Source organism: Pollicipes pollicipes, unplaced genomic scaffold, assembly GCF_011947565.3.
Source record: "Pollicipes pollicipes isolate AB1234 unplaced genomic scaffold, Ppol_2.1 Scaffold_4002;HRSCAF=4701_pilon_pilon_pilon, whole genome shotgun sequence".
In the NCBI taxonomy this organism is placed as follows: domain Eukaryota; kingdom Metazoa; phylum Arthropoda; class Thecostraca; order Pollicipedomorpha; family Pollicipedidae; genus Pollicipes; species Pollicipes pollicipes.
The window spans coordinates 46,741,588-46,758,337 of record NW_023596420.1 but is presented as its reverse complement, the minus strand read 5'-3'; the positions used below and the strand labels follow the sequence as shown (position 1 = coordinate 46,758,337).

Genomic DNA, 16,750 nt, shown 5'->3' with positions numbered 1-16,750 from the left:
GCTCCGGACGACACATCACACAGGCTTCGGACGCGTCAGACAGGCTCCGGACGCGTCAGACGGCTCCGAACGCGTCAGACGCATCACCTCGAGGCCTTTCAGAGGCGACTCGAACTCCCCAGCTCGCCCGCACGCGGCAAGTGGAGGTGGCGGTGCGCTTTTTAAAAGGATTATCCCCAGGCCGGGGAAAGCCTGCTCTTGTGCGGGCGACCGAAATAAACGGCACAACATGCGATGATATGGGCTTCCTCGCGGTAACGCACTCCGGCCAAGCGGTGATGCTGTTTGGCACTGTCCCGAACGCAGGTTGTGGTGCTTGTTACAACTTGTGACTGGTGCCAGTAGGCTGGTTTAATGTTGTAAGTCTATGAAAAGCACTGTAAATAAAAACACATTCACTGGGTCACAAATATCCACAACACAGACTTGTTTTGACATGAATGCCCCCTGTCCAGATTAAAAACAAAAAGTGAGTCGTTTTAGACTGTTAAACTAGAATAAATTTCACACAGCATGCCGGCGGTGCTGCGATGCGTGCGTGCGTGCGTGCGTGCGTGCGTGCGGTGCGTGCGTGCGTGCGTGCGTGCGTGCGTGCGTGCGTGCGTGCGTGCGTGCGTGTGTGTGAATCCTTTCGCATGGAGTACCGGACGGAGGACGGCTGGCCACAGCCGCCTGGTCCCGACCCGAGCTCACTGAGTCCCCAACGACGGGCGCATGCGAAACACGGCTACTTGCGCTACGACAGACCTTTGGTCCCGTGCACACGGCTGGTCCCTTATTATCTGTGTGGGCATCCTATTCACATGGCGACGTGCCGCTCATGATTGTGAAGAAGTATGGAGGAAAGTTACTCCACCACGCCACCGTCATCGTAACTGGCTTGTAAGGCGCTAAACGGTGACAGAATCACGTTGCGATCGTGTCCGTGATCTGAAAATATGGCTGGTAGATTTGTGCACTTTTACTAATCCCTCGCGTGACACTACCGTTACCTGTGTGGCCTCAGTAGATATTTTTCGATTTTAAAAGCGTCAAACTCGTGGGAAAAGGCCAGGCCACTCCCGCCAGGAAAACCGCTCATGCATTCACCCGCTCATGTTCGGCACCGTCAAAACTCCGCGCGCGTCTTGTTTTGGCGGAAGCCGCCTCACACCGTACATCGTCTTACATCTTCGACATCGATATGGACCTAACTGGGTAAATGAGTCGGCCGGACGCTGCTCAGCTAACTGACATTTTCTCACGTTGTGCCATTCCAATCGCACATGTGGTCACCTAACCGGTGAGAGCATTGGTCATAATGACGTGCTTGATCGGCGATTCGACACGGCGCCATCCTGTTTTCCACGCCCTGAGGCGAGCCAGTGATAGCCTGCCCGCAGTCTGTCGCGCGCCAGCTATGCGTGCTCTGGGCAAAAACATGTGGATCGAAAACTAGGATCGTTGGTCAGCCACCAGCGCGGTGAGACAACACGTGGTGCAGACCGATGCCTTCGAAACGCGCACTGTAACATAAGGCATTTGTTGTTTAAACATCTTACAGCTTTGAACTATACACGTCCAAAGATATACACTCGTGTATTGTATGGCGCCTTACGGCACGTGACATGCTCATGGAACGTGTTCGACGGATGGAAGGGAGGAAGTGTGGTAAATCAATATTGACACCTGACCCGACAAGCCTGGATATTTATGACGTAGTTGAGACCTTGCCAACAGACAATGTATCAATTCAGAACGCTGAGGATACAGCGACGCCCGTAAAAGCAGGGCCTCTGAGTCATCAAAAATTATCAGCACTCAATTGAACCGTATGTTTGACTGGCTGGCTTTTCGCTAGGTCAACATGTAAAAACACGGGGTTCACAAACAATCTGGGGTCCTGGAAGTCCTTGACACTCCTGGGGCAAAGTTTTCCAGGAGAGCGGCTGGACAGTAGAGGACGCGGTGGACAACGCTGCAGCAGAGACGTGCTGGCATGTCATGGAAGCCCACGTGCCACGTCAAAGATACAAATGAGCGAACGGACCTGAGCTCATTACGGATTATATCAATCAGTGAATTCCGTCTCCATCCTCACGGATTGAACCAGACTGCGCCAGAGAACGTCCGTAATGACAGCTATAAAGACTGGATTGGACTAAGTCCAAACTTTATAACATTTGGAGCTCACCCATTTAGCCACTCATGTCGAAGTCTCAATTTACCTCGACGCTCTTTCATGATATACAATATAGGGATGCTGGAAATGACTATTAATGCAGCGACATATCTCAAAGTATAATTGATATTTTAGCCAAATCTATGTCATAACGGGCCAAGGGTTTAAATCATAAAGCTGTTCTTTTGTCAATTACAGTCATTGAATATGCAATGCGAATTTGCTCCCTGTTGGTGCTTACCAGTGTTGCATAGGGCATTGCATGTTTGATGGGGGTGGAGTGATTCAATACATCGATACGGATTCTTTCCCGCGGTATTTCTGCAGTGACAGGGGATACCGGATTTCATTTACGAACTGTGGAAAGCGATTGAAAGCAAAACAACGCTGGCCGAATGAATCGAGCGTTGGAAGGCTGGATGGATTGAGATTCGACGGGTTGCACAAGCCCACATCGGGATATCGCAATCTGTAAAGGGCTTTAAACAGAACAATATGCGACGACAACGCATTCAGAACTCCCAAAGTCAAACTGTAAGCGTATTTCTAAGCCTGGACGAAGGGCTACAGTGGCAACGGGTGCGTCAATCATCATTCTACGTATCTGATAAAGCTGCTACTGTGGGCGGTCGACCAACGCCTCATTACACCGCCCACTGACGAGGCCTTCCCGAATGGGAGGCGATGACAATTGCCTCTGTTATAATCCACAATCACCGCAGAGGTCGTTTCAATTAATGTTTCACCTTAAGCACACGCGAGCAAGAATGTCAGACCGTTAGGCCGGCAAACACGACGCGTCATCGCTACTTCAAACATCGATCGCGACTTAACTGCGACTTCACTGCGCAGGCAGACAAGGAGCGAGCTATTTCGTTACAGCTGAGGCGTCGGAGCCGCGAGAGCCGCCGCTCAGTGGGCGTGGTGGAGGCGGCCGGGGCACCCGTCGACGATCTGAACCAGCAAATCGGCTCGGGCGCTGCGCGCCCGACGGAATTAAGTCATCAAGCCGATCAGAGGAGCCCGGCTCGTAAATAGCGCCGCCGGGCAAATGGAGCGGCACCCACCGATACACAGCTGCCCCCGACTCGAGTGTGTCGCGCCCACCCCCGCTACCCGAGCCTCATCCCCGGACGCGTGCGACCGACGCCGCGCGCAGATGACGCTGAGGTGCGGTGCGCTCGCCGCGTTAGAAGGAAGCTGTCGCGGGACGCCGGTTGACCGCGGCGGCATTACGGCGGCCCGGCCCCGACAGCCGGCCGTCGCTCCAGCCCCACACATCGTGACGTAGTTATTATCCCTGAAGCCGTCACGACACATGTCACCCTGAGTCGCGGGCTCTAACTCACGTCACGCATGGCCGGCGCACCTGGCCAGCAGGCGCCGACAGCGACAAAAAGGTCATACGATAACTCATGCCGTATCCAGCCTGCTGGGCCGACCGGAGGCAGCATAATCACAGGCCGGGCCCGGGAGGGGGCGGAGGGGGGGGGGGGGGAAGCGGAGGCCATGACCGAACGGCGTGGACCAAACAGTGTTTTCGCAGCAGATGTCTGGAAAACGCGCCTTATGCTTATATTATCAATGTACAAGAGTTTGCGCTGGTTGACTCACAGAATACGTCAGGCCGAGAAGGTGAACTAACACATCACGCTACGCTCATGGGGTGTCCGTGGACGCCTGGACCGTGGCCAGTTCCCCGTGGCGGGAATCGAACCCGAACCCTCCCGGTGACGACTTTAGTTAATGGAACTGTATCGTTTTCGCAAAAATGATTCCACAGCGCACTCTAAATAATTGGGCCTGTCAGAAATCCTCCTTGCTTTAATTTCACCTCATGCGAGCCGACACATTTGATAAAAAGCGAGTTTCATTTTTAACAAATAGAGGCCACCTGAAATTTCACCACTTCTGCGCTTTGTCATCGGCTGCAGTGCCATGAACCAAAACGCTGCCCAAACGGGAGCACCACCATGGGGTGTCCACGTCCCATGGCGTCTGCGCCAGAGCTAAAACTTGTCAGAGTAAGTACAGTGTAAGCAGACAACACCGGGCAAAAGAAAGTTGTTACAATCATTGTGAGAGCAGGTTGGAACGTTCTACACATGTCATACAAAAACGGCTATTTGGTAGGTACAATCCCTTGAAAAGGAAGTGTAATGTTATGCACCCATAAACCACTGTCTTCTTAAGCCATCAACCGAAAATTCAAGTCAAAATAGTTTTGGAGATCTCGAGTAATATGCACCGTTCGCGATATTACGCCAGCCGTGCTACTACCACTTCAAGTAGCGCGTGTGCCATTCCCTGCTGGTGAACGCTCCATGACAGCGTTTGGCTGGACATCCTGGTGCAGTCCGACGCGGCTGGCCGCGTGGGGTCACGCACCCTCTGCTCCGCCCCCGAAGACCAGCGTTACGTCCAGGGAACAGCGGTCCGCCCACTCGAGGCCTTGCAGCTGCTTTCAGAAGCTCCTGAGTGCGAGCCACATGCCCACACGTCATTTGGGCTTGTAAAGGACACTCAGTGCTCCGTCTGCAGCTCATGCAATTGGCCGTGATTACCAAAGCGGCCGAGCGCGACCATGCAGCGTTGCAGAGGGCGCTTTGGAGGGCAGTCGTCGGCGGCTGTGGGGAAGGTTCACCAACTGTCTGAAGTCTTTTGGTTTCGTGAGCGTCATTAACACCCAGAATGCAAGTGCGGGCGCTCACGAATAAGCTATGTGAATCGTTGAACTAAAAAAAAACATACTTATTACCAACAAAATGTACGCTTTCGCTCACGTGTCGAATAACCGGACAGCCACCTTAGGGGCTATACGAACGGGGTGGAGTGCATGGGCGTGTACGAACAGTTCATCGAACTAAAACCAAAACTCGGCGTAATTTGGCGGAGGCGCCGCTCTGGGCTCGTGGTGCGGCTGGCCAATGAAAGGATAATGCGAAGTCTGTGAAAATGAATGTCAGGTGGTGATTCAATTGATTTCGAAGGCCCCGGAGGCAGCGCGAATGGTAAATTATGGTCGAATTAAGCCCGTGTCCAGCACGGCTCGCCTGAACACCACACGAATCACAAACCCCAGGCACAGCGGGGCTAACGGGCGGGCCATTAAATGACTCTCCATAATTCTGCGGGCGACGGACCAGTTCCCAGCAAGCTGCAGCACCAGGTCGTCTCCAACGAGCCGTGACGAGCGGTGCGCCGCGCCCGGGCCGGCAGACGCCCGCCCGCTGATCATCGGCCCAGCAAGTGAGAAGGGCTTGGGAGGTGAGTTAGGGCGCCGACATCGAGCTGATGAACGGCCGGGGAGCCAATGATGAGTAGGTGAGCTGATGGTCGGTCGGTGAGTTAATGATGGATAGGTGAGCTGAGGCTCGGACGGTGAGCATGTGAACGGCCGGTGAGCTAAGGCTCAATCGGTGAGCTAAACCTCGATCGGTGAGCTAGGGGGTCGGCTGGTGACTTGGGACTCGGTCGGTGAGCTAAACCTCACTCGGTGAGTTAGGGCTCAGCTGGTGAGTCCAGATCCCGAGCACCAAATCCCGTAATTGAGCTGACTATGGCGGGGTATGCTGGGGCCACGGCGACGTTCCCCGAGATGTAATGCACCGTAGATGCTCAGTCGGAAATTAAGCGAGCGGCCCAGAGCCTGTCAGAATTCCTGCCGAAAAACAAAATAATGGGGGAAACTTTAACGTGAAGACGCTTGTGGAGAGTATAATCAAGGGGCACGCAATGACATAAGAGGTATTGAGTCAGCCAAGCGTGTAAGGATAAAGTGCACACAAACGCAAGTATGATTGGGCTGACTGGGCTGAGTTCTGACAGGGCTCGCTGGATGATGATGCGTATCATTCTTACCGGCGCCTTTGATAGCTGTCGGCCTGCTTACCGTGTAGGTGGCTGTAATACAATATGGATTGACGTATAGGGAGATGGGTAAAAAAGGATGAAGGCAACTCTCATAACAGCAGGTAATCATCAGACGATTCGGCCATTAGTGCTTTTCAGTGCTATTCAGCGACAGCTCTGAAGAGGGCTTATGGTCCAAGTGTGTGCTTGCCTCGCTGCTCTTATTAGACCTAGCACCTATCACCCCAGACGGCAAATAGGCCAACAACCATCAATATAATCTGCATGTGTAATTTACCGTAAGGAGAAATGGGAACGGCGATGAGCACGAAAGGTTCGCGAATGCTGAAGGTCCACAGAAATTCAGTAGCTCAGTGGAGTCATTGCCCGCTGGATTGCAATGGTTTCTGTGGGTATGCGTTTAGTGTTCTACCGCGGACCTTTTTTAATGTCATAGACGTTCCTTGCTATTGCACCTTTGACATCTGGTGCTTGGCAGTATTAAGTTGACACTGCTTTGATTGTCTCATATAACCAATGATTTACTGAGCTATTATTTTGCATTACGAGTTCGTTAGCAATGACGGCAGCCTCGCCACCAATTAACTGAGCTCAAGATAGCAACCGGTATCTGGACGTCGGATAGCCAGGCGTGCTGCCCGCCGCAATGCCAAATTGCCCCAGAGTGCGACGGTAAGGGTCGCCAATAAGACGTCCCGCGAAGTTCCCTTACATACACCTTCACACACGATCTAGATCCGCATACGAGCTTCTACGACAACGGCGTCCACATCTGGCCACTCTTGGGCGGCCGCCGCGCCGCTGGCTACGCCCGAACGGACGGTGTGGCCAGCACGCCAGCCGGTGCTGACCGGGGGGCGGCGGGGCGGCGGGGCGGCGGGGCGGGCGGCCGCCAGCTGCCGGCGAGCGCGCCCGACAGGAGCGCAAACACGGCCGCCCCCGTACGGTGGCCATCACTCATCACCGCCCCGTCCGCCGCTTCCCGCATTAAAACCTGCCCCAACATTAAATTATCCGCTCTGAGTGGACCTCGCTCCAGCTGACGGTGATGTGTGCAGCCAGCCAGCTGGCGTCTTCATCAGGCCTCAGTTGGATGGAGACTCCCACTTCAAACGCCGACGTGGCGTGTGTGCGTGCGATTTACGGCCAGCTTCACCTCATCTTAGCGGAAACCCGTCTTTCCCACAGCCCACTCCGAGCCTTGCACCATGCATTTCAAAACAACTAAGAAAACTTTTTTGATTCGTAGCATTTCGATTAACAGCGCAAAGCAAAATATTCGTGTTTACGCAGCCTGGATTGATAGATAGCCAGATAGATACATGATGATGATAGGCAGATGGGCAGATCGCTATATAAGCAGGGATTTAGATAGATAGATAAATATATAGATAGATAGATAGATAGAGATATATTAACATATACACATTGCCAGATTGATATACATGTATCTGTAGGCAGATAGATACAAAGCAAGGCATCTTTCTTAAGACCGTCGGTTTCGTTGCTGAATAACATTTGAGTGCCACTGACCATGAGTTACTTTGAAACTAGGTCGGATTTCCGCTACCAACGGCCGTGCGCGCTGTTACGTCATCGCTGAACAGGTTGGACAGGTCAGTGTGCAACTGGACAAAAGGACATCCTGGCAGGGGCGGTCAAAGCTTTTGAGAATGTTCATAGAAAAATATAAAACTCGTTTTGGACGGCGTTGCTCCCGGTCCTATTGAAGTACCAAAAATAAAATCGCAATGATATCTTAGAAAGCCAAATTAGGTGCAGGGCGAACACAGTGAGCGTACTTACCTGAGTTCCTTTGTATCACCAAAGATTTTAAGTAGAGGTGTAACTCGCTTTAAAAGTTGTGTCAGCATAACTACAGAGGATAATCCCGGGCGACTCGTAAATTAATCTGAGGACGCCTTTTGAAGGGTGTCAGAGTTGGAGCCTATGTCTTGGTCCCCCGGCCACCGACCGCCGCAGTGTGCCCGGTGCACCCAGCCCCAGCCTGCCGTCCGGCACCGGCGGCGGCCCGCGCGCCGCGTGGCGGCACTCCGCCGCCGCCACCTCCGGCCCGGCGCTCGGCCGCGGGGCGGCAGCCAGGCCGGACGGCTCTATTACAGCCAGGTGACGGCGCGGCAGACGGTCGGCGGAGGCCACCGCCGGCGGGGCGCGGGCCCGGCCCCGCTCCGTACGGATCCACCGAGCTAGTCCGGCGGCAGACACCGCTCTTTGAGAACAAATACTACCCAAATAGCATGTCACACGCATCGCCGTCAGGAGACAGCGCCCGTCACGCGCGTGCGCTTATTGAGGCATTGGAGCGCGGGTACATGCCTACAATGTGGGTCGAACACCGCCCAAACTAAGCCGACAGTGGGAAATGACACAAGGCACAGAGCACCGGAACGGACGGCAGGACACGGAGCACCGGAACGGACGTTTTCAGACATCGAGGGCGTGCTACGTCGCACCCGAGAACACCAGAAACATTTAGGAAGTTACTCCGCGACGTCGCTTTTCGTAACGCAAAGCTGGCTATGCGGCGCAAAAGCAGACAAGAAAGCAAATTTGCCAACGAGTCCTAGAGCACGAGTCAACACGGCCTTTTTTACCTTCCTTACTTGTTCAATAGCCCACACGCAGCGCGTCACAGGAGCGCCCGTTACCGATTACAATGGCTAGTGACCGCGCGTGGCGGGTGATCCCCGCCAGAAACCCGGCTTGGAGGGCCGCGGCGCCGTGCCGCCACGTGGCAGTCGTGAGCCACGCATGTGACAGGACGTACGCGGAAGCTGCCGTGGTTTCCCTCGTAAGCATCCAAATGATTCCTGTTGGTCATGCTCCCAGGGAGGACAGCACCCAATGGCATCGCCCGAGGTCCCCTTTGCGTTGTGGCGAGTCAAGAACCCGAATGATGTCACACATATATATGGCGTTATCCACATAGTCTTATGCTAGAATGCTACCTGCGTGCCATATGTTAATGGTGTTGCATCCAGGCGGGGGGAGGGGGGGGGGGTGCAACTTGGACAAACGTCCTCTCCAAAGATAAAACGGCTGGAGAACCCCAAAGTTTTACGAAATAGCCAAATTGAATTGTTTACCGGTACAGTAACAGCAAAAGTGACAGCAACAGCAGAAGAAACGGTAACAGTAACACCGTTGGAGCGTTTTGCTGTTTCGCCATCATCTTCTTAAACTACTGGTTCCATTTCGCCTGCCAAACAGTAACACCGTTGGAGTGTTTTGCTGTTTCGCCATCATCTTCTTAAACTACTGGTTCCATTTCGCCTGCCAATCTTCCAAGGTGTGCACTGATCGATGGATGGCACACAAGGATGAAATTCAACCTTTTATCTGGCACTCTGTTGCTACTAAATGCTTCTTCAAGCGATCCATTCCAGCGATCCATTCACCTTTTGCTGCTGTTTTCGGCGATACTGTTCTGGCGATGTCACGAATTGTTCTCAGCCGTCGAGGCAGCGGTGTTTGCAAACCATAATCCACCGTGCAAACTAAGGAGGAAAACGCCTCCCAAGTCGCCCAGAATGTATTCCCAGCCATGGCATTTTGCCTCAACGGTGGAAGCGACGCTGAGACCAATGAATAACTTAAGGAAACTGGGTAGTCTTTTGGCTGAATAGAGTAGATAGAGATGTGCACTAGCAGAAAAGAATGCCGGCACGTGTAACAACGAGGACATTTACTTGTCTTCAAATGGTTCAGCATATTATGGGCGCACAAACTCTGTGAGAGCCGGTCTCATTCATCTGCACTGCCTCACTCAAACTCGGCGGCTGGACCCGCCCCTGCATGGAAATATGGTGTGGGCATGTGTGGTACGTTGGTCTTGATGCAGTACATTGGATATAGGCTTGTAATGCCACACACTTTTCGGCCCAATAGGCTAACCACTCACCCACGCACACACACACTGTCTACTCGTGCACATTGCTCACACCACATGTGCACATGTACGTGCACCGATACCTAGTACTAGGTCATCGCATGAGCACCACAGGACGTCAGTCAGGCACCACATGCTGATTCACGGTAAGAGCCAATAGCCTGAGCGTAATGGCTGAATCATGCCATGAACGTCAAATCGCAGCGCATTGATGCGGGCGTCACCCGCAAACTGCGCGACACTTGAAGGCTGCACGCGCAGTTGGGAGCGCTCGTGAAACTAATGAATCACAGCGCCGCCTGGTGAAACGAGCGTAGCAGCAACGTGGTGGCAGATGCATATAAATTCACATGGCCACGATCCGCAACCTCGAAACTGTGTTGAGGAACTCTGGTGAGCCATTCGCAAGCAATTTTGTTGTTTACATCCGTAAACTGTCAGTCATTTCCTTCTAATCCAACAGGAATCTATTTTTGCTATCTGTTCGCCCTCAACGCTGTGGCATTGACGTACATTAAACCATGGCGCTGCTGCGTTTCAGCGACACGCGCGTGCAAAGGTGTCACATTTCCGACCGCTCGCGTCTGACGCTGAAGAGCAACTCATTGCCGTTGCAGTTTTCGTTGCATTCCAGAAATAGTTGGTTTTTGGAGACATCCTGCGAACTTCCATACGAAACGATAATCAAGCGCATCAGCACGTCACGGATTATGACAAGACTAAGACTAAAACTGAAAGAGGGGCGCCTTTCAATTGACGCGTAGCGAGAACACCTGGCAAACCCGCCCTCCGCGATCAGCACCGCAGGCGGTACTGACGTGCCGTGCTCTGCTCACCTGGTGCGACGACCGTGACGATGGCACCAATGTGCAGCAGCCACGTCCACATGGTGACACACGGTCGGCTGGACAGCAGTTCACCGAGCAGCACGGGACTAGCAAACCCCGCAGCGTTTACATTCTGAGCTTGAGGGCAAGCGAAAAAGCTTCCTCAAGGCGTCCGGTACGTGCGTGCACTCAACAGCAGTTTCCAGAACCTGAACGCATTGCTCCGTCCTCGCGCACCGGCCGCGCGCCCCCACCACCCCTGATGTCCGTGCCGCGACTGAAATCGCGAGGCGCTGCCGCCGACGCGCCGTCCGCTGGGCGAATTGTGCGCATGCGTGCAGCGGCACCAAGCAGACCACCAGCGTCCAGCGGTAGTCCCGGCGACCGGTGGTGCGGCGGGGTGACCACCTGTCGAGGGGCGCGTGGGCAGCCGCTGAGGAACCCCTCCCCCCCGGGACGAGAATAATGGCGATGTTTTTGCTCTAATGAGGTGGGCTGGCCTGAATCGGGACTTTTCAATTAGACCAAGTTGACAGATAAGACGGTGGCGGATGATCAATGGGTGTTGATGGGAACGTTCCCGATGCAGCTTAGGAATGAATAAATTGCCACTCCACTCCGTTGATGAAGTGAAAAAGTTCTGCTGAGTTAACGACCCCCAATTACCCAGGCAGCCAGGGTGGATGACTAAGGAAAGGACCCCAGAATGGTACACTTTAAAAAGTAGCACGAGTGCGTTAATTTCCCGACCATAATTTCAAACATTTATTAAAATGCAGCGTTTTCCAGCTAGCCATCTAGTATCAAATATCCGAAATTTGAATTCTCTTCTAGAAATGCGGTGTGGTCCGGCACTGGAAGCACATTACAACAAATGCGCTTGTGAATTGCACTGTGGTGTGTAGTTGGCTTTCTAACATCACAGCCCGTAAAATTATCAAAGATTTCAGGCAAAAACATTTTCCCGAAGAAGTCAAAAGACTGAGATAAGATAGAGATAAAGACTGAGATAAGATAAGAGATTACTGATGCTTAAATATTTCGTGTTGAGCTTGGCCATACATTTTTGAATGTGGCCAACGATTTTAATCAGGCGAAACGCATCGTATATTGTATATGCGTGCCCTGCTAGCTTAAGTCGTGATCCTTTCGCCTGTCTTCGCTGCGCAACGGATGACGGCAACGCAATGCGTCTTTGTCTCTTTGACATGGGTGTAACACTGCAAAGCTGGGGCCATGTCCGTCCAATTTCCACACAGTGGGATTTTCCTGCTTCCGACGTTCACCGTGGGCTGCACGCTTTCTAAAAATTTTCATGTAACATGCCATGTTCAGGTCAGCCAATCCACCCGCAGATTCCAGTTTGATCTCCTCCCCCCCCCCCCCCTAATGCCGATTTGTCAACCCAATCTCAGAGACACGTGGTCGTGCCCATGCCTTGTGATATCTCACATGTTCCCGAATACCTAACCAAGCCGCCACTAATGCTAGTTTATGCATGTGCAAGAGTGTTTTCTGCTGTGTCAAAGCGTGAGCTGCTGGTGCGCATTCGGTGGCGCTAAAACTAAATAACACATCAGTAAACTGAGGCAGCAACGTATCAGCAACGAATATTCTGCAACGACGTAGAATGACAGCATCATTTCCAAAGCCTTTTCTTCCATGGGATCGTGACTCTACTTGTTCTTTCTGGTTCTGGCAAATGACTGTGAAATGTACCGCTGTTTAAAACAAGAAGCTTTGTGTTGCTGCATGTGTTCTGCCAGTTATACATTGAGAGAAAAAATACACCATTAAGGTGTTAGGCCAAACTGGATGCCCGCAAATTCCTGTGAGATATCGATTTTGACACCCATACGGCATGAGTATACTCGGTGTGTATTCTGAGGGAATCACGTTGACCGTATGACACCCTTCAAACGCCCGACGGTATCATCCTGACACCGTTAACAGAGTTTTGGGGGTGCACTGTAAAAACGCACCATCGGTGTTTCCGGGGATACCCGGCCAAACCGCATGCACACGGAAATTCAGTGTTGATTTTCGCGCACATAACGGGTTTGAGCGGCAATAAAATTCACGGGTTTCTGAGGTGATTTGGGGCTGTATTGCACACTTAAGCACGCCCCGCAGGCATCATTCTGACGGCGGTAGAAGAGCTGTTTGGGTGCCACGGAACGACGCCCCATATGTATTTTGAGTCGATTCCGGCCATACTGCACATCCGCGTGTTTCCGTGTTCTCACCCTGCACACCCGTGTTTGCGGGGGTCCGAGGAGGGGACCTTCGGGTCCTTCGGGACCAAATATCAAGAGCCCGATTGGATTCGAGACCAGCCCCCACCCGTAGTGCCGTGGCCTGAAGTGTCAGTCAGAGGGTTTCTACAAGGGCTCTTATTAAGGGTTTCCATCCCCATGATGAAAGGCCTCGACGCGGGGACAAACAGTCGGTCCCGTGTCCGTCTCAGCGCTTGTGACCCATTTCCGAAGCAGGAACGAGATCGGGATCTGTAATTTGCGATGTTCAGGGTCCCTTACACAATGAAAGGCTCTTGCGTCGGTCAGCGAGTACAGTGCCCAAAAGGGGTCCTGTGGCGGCAAGTGGCCCCGAGTCAGTTAGCAGCCGTGTTTAGGGGAGGCCAAAGAGGGGCCGAAAGCCCTCACGAGACCAACTATCGAGGGCCCAATTGGAACGCTAAAGGGTTTGAAGGTCTGACTGTAGGTCACATTAAGGACCCCCTCGTAGGGCCGCGATCTCGAACGTCAGTTAGAATGCCTCATGCACTGCTGCGCCCAGACGACGCTTTCAGGAGCATAGGCCGTGTCGAAGGCTGGAGCTGGGTAAGCCTTTTAAAAACGAAACTTCGCAGCTCCAGCCAGTTCTACGTAGACTCCAAGCATGTCCGTCAAAGTGGGCCAAAGGCTGCTGTTCAGAATCCCAGGCGTCTGGATGGGTGGTTAGGCGCCAACCATAACCACTCACCTGTCAGGCTTTGGTTGCGCTTGCTGGTTGCACTGGTTGTGATTTGCAGACAACGCTTTGCAGGACTTACAAGCGTCTCCAGAGGAGACACTTGTTGGTTGCTCTGACTGTGATTTGCATGTTTAACTCCGTTAGATCCAGTTGACTTGCAAGCGTATTTTGAAGCCTAGTTAGGCAGCAGGCCTCCGCGCTTCCATAAGTGAAATGCTGGGACCGGTGCCTGACTTCAGCTTGTTTAAACTGCTTTGATAGGGGTTATGTCTAGCCCTTTTCATGCCACTTGGTGCTCCTAAGCTGTAAACACCTATTTTGATTTCCCAGGATCCTTTTGCCAAGATGTACGATAAGTTCCGCGATTCAGTAAAGGGTCATTTGGAATCCAGCCTTTTTATATTGGACACATTTACACATACACATATTCCTGCAGGATTTCTCCGAGATCCAGAGGGTTTTATAACATTTCATAGGAATTGCCTCTTAACGTGACGTAGAGTGTGAAAATAGTCAAGAGGAGTCGCCCGGAAGGGAGCGAAGGGGATCTAGGATGTTCTTGAAAATGCTGCACGAAGATCTCTCGTAATCCCTGATCTTTTTGTGAGCATCTTTTTGTAATCTTCCAGTGTCCAGGAAGCAAAACAGCACCAATCACTTGGATTCGCGCTCATATTAAGCGTATCCCAAGATGTTCCAAGTTCCCAACAATTCGGCTGCCCTTGAGCTTGACCGCCAGCGTGGCCGCACCGCAGCATCGCCGCTGGAGCGCTGGTCGGCGAAGAGCCTCGAGGGGCCCTCCCGCGGGCGCCGGACCGCGCCAAGCACGGCCCTGCTCCACACAGCAGTACCAATTAGAGTGGCGGAGGTCGTTACTGCCGGGGGGCCACTATGAATACGCCTGTGGGGAGAGATAAATTCGCGGACCGTGTCCTCCTCGATAACGAGCCAACGCACAAAGGATAATCTTTACAAACGGCCGCCGACATTGATTTGTGCCAGATTGCCGTCCGGCCGAGCAGAGGCGCGCCCAGGAGACGCCCCAGAGGCGACAGATTGACCCCGGGGCGAGCAGACGCGCTCATCGAGTGTTCCAGGAGAGCCGCTCGGCGGTATGGACGCGCAGCTCGGTCGACGTCGGCACGCGGCACCTCTCCACTGGTAAGAAAACGCGGGCACGGCCGAGCGGCCTGCCCTAGCCCCTGAACACCGCATGAATGACACCGCAGCCCCCTCCCTCCGCATGCCATGGACCCTGCGGAGGGAGGGAAGGGGGAGGGCAATCCCAATCTACAGCCCTCACAGCCTCCCTCGGCGCCGCGCTGTGGCTTGATCACGTCCGCGCGTCCCACTCAGATTTTATCGGCCTGCATGTCCGCTCCCGCGGCCGAACGGCTCGACGAGTCATGCTCATCAGTCGGCCATCGGTCAGACGGTATGACGCTGTCGGCTCTCGTCGCCCAGCTGGGGGCCGAGTAGACGATCAACTATGCATCTGGTTTGGACGCACTTGCGGGCGCGTGCATGGCCACTGGATTCTTCCGTCTCAGCTTGTTCTGTTTTCAAACGCTGTTGTTCAATAAGTTTGAGCTATACACGCTATGTAAAAAAGAATGGCGCCTGGTGGTTGTAGCGAAGCGCCAAGGGACTTCAGCCGTTCCCCTGTTCTTGACACCTGGTATTTCAACACTGAACTTGCATGTTGAGAAACTCATGTGTACCTATTAATCAGCTCGTAAGTACTACCGTAATGAGCTACTGATGTCGATTATTATCACCTGCTTCTTAACAAAGGTTCCCATTATGTTTAAGTGTGGAAAAGATGTGCGATAATCTTAATTTATTGCTACAGGCAGTCTTTAAATCGGGTCTGCAAATTTCATAGACAAGTGTGGAGCAACACCCTGCAACTCGACCCGGGGAATATAAGGCAAGCATTCGACGATGACTTCATTCATATCTGAGTAAGTGGCTTATGGCGGTGGACTGTGTGTTACAGAGTAACGAGATCACCGACTGGCCTGGTCCATACCATCCCTCAGCGCGTGTGTTACATAGTAACGGCATCCCCGACAGCCTGCTCCATACCATCCCTCACCGTGTGTTAAGGAGTTACGGCATCCCCGACAACCTGACACATTTCATCGCTCACCATGTGTTACAGAGTAACGGCATCCCCAACAGCCTTAACCATACCATCGCTCATCAGCCCTAGTAAATATTGGCATCTGTGGTGTTTTGTCCTTAAACCGTGTCAAATCTTCTGTGCTCTTTTATCAAAATTTATATAACATCAAATATAATGTAAAATTTATATACCAAAATTAAATCAAAAAATATTCTGTGCTCTTGTATCGCCTATTTTGTCTTCGCGGTACTTAAGTTTGTATTTATTTGGATATGATGAGCCCACCTTAAGCACGATGACTGCGAGAGCAAAAGTTTTGTTGTATTTTTTTCTTAGATTCACGGACGTCTTTGACATGCTCCGTGAAGAAACCTGTTAGGAAAGACCCATCCAACTACCAAAAGTATGGTACACGTTAACAAGGAACGGAATTCGCTATTACCTCACACAGAACTGCCTGGGCAGGTATCCATTTCCAAATGAACTTAGTACCTAATTGCCCGATCGGAAAAATTGAAATGAAATGGCGGTGGTCAATCTCATCCAACCGTTGTTAAACTAGCATCTGTCACGTCATTGATGACGTCCATAGGTCACGCGGCATATGCAACACGGAAACACTTAAAATCAAGGCGTCCTTGAGCGTCTTTGAGGCTCTGTAGTACCCAAAATAACAGTCGCAGAGTTTTGTAACCGGCAACAAACAAACGAGCTTGCTATTGCGCTTCGGAGGATGTCAAAATATCGGGCAATGTCGACGGTCAATGTCAAGGTTGTGTCAGCACCAGGCCAGGTCACGCGATTAGGTATGATTTTTGCTCTTTTGGTTCACTGACGTATGATGATCACGACCTCTATATGGTTATGGTCCATGTGCC

General features: G+C 52.4%; 1 protein-coding gene across 1 annotated transcript in view; it reads right to left on the bottom strand.

The window, feature by feature from the left end:
- The window catches only part of LOC119094080 (uncharacterized), a 32,895-nt gene extending 21,859 nt beyond the window's left edge, over positions 1 to 11,036 (bottom strand). Inside the window, exon 1 of the mRNA XM_037217157.1 lies at positions 10,781 to 11,036. Within this exon, the coding sequence (XP_037073052.1) occupies positions 10,781 to 10,832 (52 nt within the window). The 5' untranslated portion in view covers positions 10,833 to 11,036. The remainder of the gene's footprint in view (positions 1 to 10,780) is intronic.
- Positions 11,037 to 16,750: the final 5,714 nt, after the last annotated feature.